This window comes from Pelobates fuscus, chromosome 12 (genome assembly GCF_036172605.1).
Source record: "Pelobates fuscus isolate aPelFus1 chromosome 12, aPelFus1.pri, whole genome shotgun sequence".
NCBI classification, from domain to species: Eukaryota; Metazoa; Chordata; class Amphibia; order Anura; family Pelobatidae; genus Pelobates; species Pelobates fuscus.
Genome location: NC_086328.1, coordinates 117,072,042 through 117,080,184, shown reverse-complemented (window position 1 = coordinate 117,080,184; position 8,143 = coordinate 117,072,042). Strand labels below are relative to the sequence as shown.

Genomic DNA, 8,143 nt, shown 5'->3' with positions numbered 1-8,143 from the left:
ATGTAATGTGTTTGGATATTTAAAAATATACCCCACTATTTGAAAGGTTCTTTTATAGATCAATAATGCTTACACAAGTTGTTATGAAATAAAAAATAAAATTTTCAACTAATTTGCAAAATAATTATCTAGCTTTCGGGATTTGACTTGAGAGTTTAATGTGCTGCCAGTCTCTTAGAGTTTGTCTGACACCCACAATCTCTGCCCCTCCCTGTAATATTTGATATAATATTCGTTGTATTCACATTATAAACATACTTTAAAATGACTCTAGGAATCATCAAAATCTTTTAATTACTAATATTGAGATGAAAGGGGTCATGTGGAGAAATTTAGAAAATATTGTTTAATTTAAAAACAACTTGTTGTTAAGCATTACTGTTCCTTCCTGAATGAATATTATGAAATTATGGTGAATAGGGTGGACTCCAAAGATTGGGCATTGAAAATAGCAAACAGTTTTGTTTTTTTTAGAAAAATAACCTTAAAACCAGATCTCTTGGGGCACCCTATATTCCTGAAAAATATGATGAAAACAAAGCGTAGCAAATTTAAAGTAATAACAGGATTTCACTAGTTTTTAGATCACAATAGAATTTTTAATAAATAAATTTCTTTGTTTTTTTTATTATTTCAGATTTTTTTTGTAAAGACACATTTTTATTGGAAACAGTAGATTTAGCCCAGTCAGTTTCATCCTTTTATAAATTGTCTGTTTTTGCTCATAATCTGGTGCACTGTAGACTATCAGATCTGCGTTTCTTGCACATTGTCTTTAGAGCTTGCTCGAATCAATAAAGGTTCATGCACAGAGCCGTGTATTGAATTTATTGTGTTCACTGTTGTTGTGTGATTAAAAGGGGACTTGTAAGAGTTATAGTGGTTTAGATGCTCATGTTCAATAGCGGGCATGGGCAAGTGGCTCTCAATTGGAGTGTCAGCTGTGAGTTCATCATCCACATTTATAATCTCAACAGTCCGTGTAGGAGCATGATGGTTTTTCCGATGATGCTGCTTCCTCATTTTGTAGAAAATGACCAGCATTACAGCTGCCATGAGAGTGATGGCCACAAAACAGCCAATTATAATTTTGGTAGTCTTCATAACCTCATCTATCCCTGGCATTCCACCGTTTGCTTCTGTAATGGGTATAGTAAAGGTTTTCTCTGTAGACCTTGTGCTCTGTGGCATGAGAGAAGTGGTTGCATTAGTGGTTTCCCATTCAATGACCGGCGTTGGTCCCACATTATGTTCTGTGGTCCTTGCCTCATCCTGAGATGGTTCCATAGTCTCTACAGTGACTGTGGAAAAGTATGTATAACCATTATCGCTGGCAGTCACATTCAGTGTTGCTGAGGCAGTGGTGTTCCCAGCGGAATTGCTCACTATACATGTGTACAAGCCCGTATCACGCACTGTTACATTTGTAAAGTTCAATGTGCCATCATTCAGCACTGAAATACGCACTTTGTAAGCCCCATGGGTCATAATGGATCCATTTGGAGTAATCCAGCTAACGTAAGTCAATGATGTTGACGCTCGACATTTGAGCTCAGCAGCCATTCCTTCTGTGACATTCAAATCAGCCGGTGGCTCCAAAATCACAGGTGCATAACATGTAAAATAATTCTGATCCAATTCTGCAATATGAGTTCCTTTCAAGCTGAGTGGAGTGCTACAACGAGCACAACATGTGCTGCCAGTGGTGACAATTTCTTTGAGCCACCAGCTAAGCCAAAGAATGTCACAATTGCAGTTCCAAGGATTATGGTGCAACTGAATCCTTTGCAAGTTATGAAGAGGTGTGAAAAGGTCATGAGGCAACAAAGTTAGATTATTATGTGCCAGATTGAGTTCCACCAGTGATTGAAGGTCATCAAAGGCATTCCTTTCAATCACCTGAATTTGGGAATGCATAATCCACAGTTTTTGCAGATGGGTTAATCCTTGGAATGATCCTGGCCTGAGAACAGACAAGTGATTTCCAGAAAGGTCTAACTCATCTAGTTTTACAAGAGGGGTAAGGTTGGGAATTTCTCTTAGGTTGCACATCCCAAGGTTTAAATACTTTAAATTTGACAAGCCTTCAAATGCTCCTTCGGAAATATATGATAAGCGTTTCATCTCTCCCAAATCCAGTCTGCGAAGTGAAGGGATCCGATTAAAAGCATAGGATGGGATACTCTCAATAGGATTGTTTCTCAGCCAAAGCTCCTTCAGTTTTGACAAGTATTCAAAAGCTCCATTTGGGATGGTAGTCAGACGATTGTCAAAAAGTTCCAATGTATTCAAGTTTGCCAAGCCATTGAAGGCCCCAATTTCAATCGTCCTAATATGGTTTCTACTCAACTGTAAAACTTCTAAGTGCCGTAAGTGTTTAAAGCTGTCCACTTTTATTATCTGGATCTGATTTTCATGGAGATTTAACTGTCTTGTGTTAGTGGATATACCATCTGGGACCTCTCGTAGGTTCCTCCTTGTGCAAATGACCTTGCTGAATTGGTTACTACAGGAACATACAGAAGGACAGGTCTGAGCTCTTACTAAGCCAGCCACCACAAGAAGTTTAAGAGCCAGAAGCACAATAAAAAGGGGGTCAAATAGGGCCCTGTTGAACCTAGGACCTATCATTATCTGCTGTGGGTGTAATGTCATCTTGTTCAACATTCATAATTTGTTTGTGTTTGGTCCTTCAGGATTTCCAGTAGTCTGAAATAAAAAATAAATAAATAATATATTAGACAACTTGAAAACAAAAATAATAATGTAAAAATGCCTAAAAATTGCTGAATTTAGTTGATTTTAAAATGTTGCTAAATGTTTCTAAGTAGTACATAAATGGTGAGGAAATTACACAACACAGAACTAACTTTTGCTAAACTGAGAATAGGGTGAATTGACAAAGTGCAAAATGTAGGTCAAAATAGATCAAGTTAAAAATAGCAAGTTTTACAATTGTTTTTGGTACTGCTGTTTAAACAATAATGTTAAAGCTTGGTTGCCATTTCCAATTCCCTAGGTTTCATTGTTTATGGATAACTCCCAATTTAGAGATATCAATAAATTAGTGTCAAGCACATTAAAAAACTTGAGCAAAAATAGGGTTAGAAAAACAGGTAATTTTCAGAATATTTCAACCACAATAATTGTTGCCTAATTGTTTTTAATTCCTGGTCATATCACTAGAATACACCACTTAGATTAGAACATAAACCCACCATCTTTTTTAATCTCCTGCTTGTACTATGGCAGCAGACAACAACACTGACACATATGAAAAATATGCAATAATTAATAAACATATATAAAAACAAATTTAAAAATGTTAGTCTATTTCATGGATAAAGATTTAGCGTTCTGTTCTACTGGTTCTGTCGCTAATTTATTTAAATGCAACTGAATGTTATTATTATGGAAATGGTTTATGGAATCCAATTCCCATCAAATTAAAAATGCATCCTTAAATTCACACACTCTTCAAAAAACAAATACATATCGTCTTCAATACTATGCATAGGACACGAGGTCATGCGTTTAGACTGGAAAAAATAAGATTTCGTCCAAGGCAAAGGAACGTTTTTTTTACGGTAAGAACAATAAGTATGGGGAATTCTCTGCCTTAAGAAGTGGTTTTATCAGATTCCATACAGATGTTCAAACAGCTACTAGATGCATACTTGCAAAAACAGAATATTCAAGGATATAATCTTTCAATGTAGGGTAATAACTGCTTGATCCAAGGATAAATCTGACTGCCATTCTGGGGTCAAGAAGGATTTTTTTTCCTAGCTTGTTGCAAAATTGTGCTTCAAACTGGGTTTTTTGCCTTCTTTTGGATCAACAGCAAAAATCAAATATGAGGAAGGCTGAACTTGATGGACACAAGTCTCTTTTGAGCTATGCAACTATGTAGCAACATCCTAAAACCATCCCAAAAAAAGAAACTAGTCTCGTTGCCCAAAAGAATGTTTCTTCTTATTCACTAAACAAATGTAGTGATTTAGCAGCCAACTTTTATTTCATGCCTAAATGGTCCACTCTATTACAACAGGAGCACCAACATAATAATGCGAGTTATATTCAAAAAACTTAGATGTAGAACAGAAGCTCAGCATATAAAACTCTTACAACTGATTTGTTACTGTTGGCAAGTATGCACTAGCCACACTGCGTTATTCTCTAAGACAAAAAAAAATCCTTCTTCAACTGTTTTAAATGATTGCAATGTATACATTCACACTTGGAACATAAGATGTGCAAACTGCAATGCATACTGTTCAAACTGCTCACATAGGTGTGTTTCCAATTCATGTACTGACGCTGACAAAACGGTCACAATGATCTTTGGAACAGTACCTAAATTACACAAATTACACAATTCCCATCTATCCATCAAAACAAATTAAAATAACACATTGACCGCAGTCCACTCTTTCAAATACTTGGGTATGGTGTTAGACCCCAATCTATCTTTTGGCCTCCACATAGAAAAACTTTCATCTAAACTTTATCCAAAACTAGGTGCCCTGTACAGAAACAAATCCTGCCTAAGCCCTACAGTAAAGGAAAAGATTGTACGGCAAATGCTGATGCCAATCATTGATTATGGAGATGTAGTATATGCATCTGCACTGCAATCCCACATTAATAAACTCAATACATTGTATAACTTGTTCTGGCAGTTTGTGCTACAGTGTAATTACAAGACCCACCATTGTGACATGCTAATATAATTAAACTGGCTGTTGCTGGAATTCAGACGCACCCTTCATCTTTCTACCCTTGTGTTTTAGAGCTTTTCTGGGAAACTCCCGCCCTATCTGAGCAAAATGCTCTCCTCGGCTGTTCCCACCTCCTATGACCTCCAATTTAGTACCAGCACTTTTTTTAGTCTACCTCAATACAAAAAGAAAGTGGCCCAATCCTCCTTCTCCTACAGAGCGCCGCAATTGTGGAACGACCTCCCGCACACTTTAAAATCTTCTCCAAGCCTAAAGTCCTTCAAGAGATCCCTCTTTACATACCTCAAAACAGAATGCACGTGTCATGGTTGATTATATATTTCCTACCTGTTTTATGTTAAATTTTGTATATATATATTTTTTTTGTATTTTATTGTACCTTGTGGACCCAGGACATACTTGAAAACGAGAGAAATCTCAATGTATCTTTCCTGGTAAAATATTTTATAAAAAAATAAATAATAATGTACTTCTCAGTGACTGAGAATCTCGGTCCATTTCTAATGGAGAATAATTGTATGTGGTGGGTGCTGTACTTGCTCTAAGGGCCTGGTCAAGGCTCCAAGTATAGGTCTCAATTAAATATTTTTACATAAGCTTTTCAAACGATTACTATTTTTAGGTAAACAAACGTTTTTTTTTAATATTGAAATATCATAAAAATATATCAAATACAAAAAATACATTAATCAATCAACAAATATAATATATTAAAACAGTAAAATATTTTTTCATAATATTAAATCATTTTAAAGTGTATTCAAAAAGCTTATCCAATAATAATAAAATAAGGCCAATATTATAAAAAAAAAATATATAAATATATTCTATGAAACCCTTAATATTTTTTTAAATATATTTTGATATTACAATTTGCAAAAAATGTTTTTATCTGTGCATCAAAGAAACCCCTAAAATATGACCTACAGAGAAAGTAGGCAGACAACCAGGGCCGGCGCCATCGTTAGGCGAACTAGGCATTCCCCTAGTGCACCGGCCTGCTGCGGCACCCACCGGGATATTTCCTGGTGGGCTCCCCCTATCTTGGGCCACAGTGCTGGACGAGCTGCTCTAGAACCGACCTCTCCCCTCCCCCCTCAGCATTGGGACGCTCCTCCAGGCGACCCCCAAAGGTGGGGGAGCCCAGAGGAGCCCTGTCATAGTATGGCAGAGCAGGCACCTTCTTACCTTGATGACAGATGCCTGCTCTGCCATCAAATGCCGGTGCCCAGAGGAGAATGCAGGCGGCAAGAGAGACTCTTCTTGCAGCCTCTCACTCCTCCCTCGCTCACCCTCTGTGATGCCGGCAGACGGAATATGACGTAATTCCAGCCCTGGCATACTAAACAGCAGGCGGGAGGAGTATGTTTGTCAGTGAGTGTCTGTCAGTAAGTGAGTGTCTGTGTGTGTGTGTGTGTGTGTGTGTGTCAGTGAGTGTATGTCTGTCTGTCAGTGAGTGTCTGTGTGTGTGTGTCTGTCAGTGAGTGTCTGTGTGTGTGTGTGTCTGTCAGTGAGTGAGTGTAGGTCTGTCAGTGAGTGTCTGTGTGTGAGTGTATGTCTGTCAGTCAGTGTGTCTGTGTGTGTCTGTCAGTGAGTGTGTGTGTCAGTGTAACGACAGTGACCCCTACACGCAGAGTGTAATTAGAAAGTGACATATACCGAACCTTAGAATGGCCGGACTCAAAACGCCAAGGAGTAGTCGAAGGAATAGACAAGAGTCAAGGGAGTACGGAAAGCAGGCACACGAGAATAACCAAGCCAAAATCAGGAAACCAGAGAGTAGAATAGTCAGAGGAAAAGCCAAAAGTCAAATACCAGTAAATACAAATAAATGATCTCAAGAGCACTAAAGGGAACTATCAAGAACCACAATAGGGCGCTTAACAATTGAAAAAGGCACCTTTTTTAAATCCACACCCCCAAAAGGTCTGGGGGCGTGGTAATGTTCGAGTACCTGCGGGAAAATTATACTGACGTCGGCGCGCATGCGCCGCGTCATAAGAAGAGGCGTATCTGGAGCGGCTGGCATCCGAGAGACTGTGCCGCCTCCCGGAAGCAAGAAGAGAGGACGCCGTGCTGCGCGGGTCCAAAAAGAAAAGGTAAGGTATCGTTACAGTCAGTGAGTAAGTGTGTGTCTGTGTGAGTGTATGTGTGTGTATGTGTGTTAGTGAGTGTGTGTATGTGTGTCAGCGTGTGTGTGTCTGTCAGTGAGTTTATGTGTGCGTGTGTGTGTGTGTCAGTGAGTGAGGGTATGTGTGTGAGCGTGTGTGTCTGTCAGTGAGTGAGTAACATGAAGGGGCGGCAAAATGGATCTTTTCCCAGAGGCGGCAGAAATCCTTGCATTGGCCCTGCAGACAACAGAATGGTAAATGTAAAGGAAGACTTTCCCTCTGGTAGAAATATATTGTACTTGAAGGCCTTGGACCTAGCTCTTGTACAACGAGGTTCTATGGCAGGGACCTCAAATCCTAACTCCCCTCGATGTTGATGGCCTACAACTCTCACAATTCTTTGAGTGAAATAAATGGCCAGAAAACCATGAATGTTGTAGTTCAGCAGCATCTGGTGGGGGCAGAGTTTATCATGCTAGTAATAAGGGTAAAACCAAAGATTCTTTACTACGGTAATCATTGCTATGTTTTAGCCCTTGATAGAGAGTGACATATAGAGCTCTTTGAATAGACAAGTTTGCACAAAGTATTCAAAGCTCTGGGTAAATATATGAAAACATATGTTTTCTATCTTCATATATTATTCTGTCCTTGACACCTTTAAATTCAGAAATTCTATGTCTGACACGTAGTTCACAACCCCTTTAAAAATGCGCTGCTTTATAAATACTAATACTGCTAAAAGGCTGTTGGCCTTTATTCAACTAATAGCCTCTAATATGTTACAATTTCAGTGCAAGGGAGCCAGCAGAAAAATGTACACATAATTTCATATTATTATCTCTTTCCCACTTGCTTATGGATTTTAAATTGGTATTTATGACAAAGAACAAGTCTTTCAATGCTGTCAGGTACAAGTATTGTAACCCTGGTGTTGTGCTACAGAGCATTAATTTCAGTAGAAAAAAAAATGAAACAAAATAAAATACTGCCAATTTTTAAAATGTTTATTATTCAAAATAACTTACGAGTGTATGATTACCATCAATATTTGTTTATTAATTTTCAGCCTAGTTAATATTTTAGGATACTCATAAATTAATTGTGCTTGTAATGATTTTATGACTATGATTAATATGTTAGCAGTTTTATGTTGTATTGCCTGTACCTGTCTATTTTAATTAAAGTGATAGTAAAGATTTTTTATAAGTAAAATGTTTAAGGATTTAGATACTCTGGGTTACCTTCATCAATTTAAAAAATCAAGTCTGAAACAGCAGAATTGGACAC

The 8,143-nt window shown here is 37.9% G+C and overlaps 1 protein-coding gene across 2 annotated transcripts in view; it reads right to left on the bottom strand.

The window, feature by feature from the left end:
• Positions 1 to 670: 670 nt before the first annotated feature.
• LRRC4C (leucine rich repeat containing 4C) overlaps positions 671 to 8,143 on the bottom strand; it is a 708,394-nt gene continuing 700,921 nt past the window's right edge. For both annotated transcript variants that reach the window (XM_063437635.1, XM_063437636.1), the window contains one exon: positions 671 to 2,709. In XM_063437635.1, the coding sequence (XP_063293705.1) occupies positions 748 to 2,667 (1,920 nt within the window). In that variant the 5' untranslated portion in view covers positions 2,668 to 2,709 and the 3' untranslated portion in view covers positions 671 to 747. The remainder of the gene's footprint in view (positions 2,710 to 8,143) is intronic.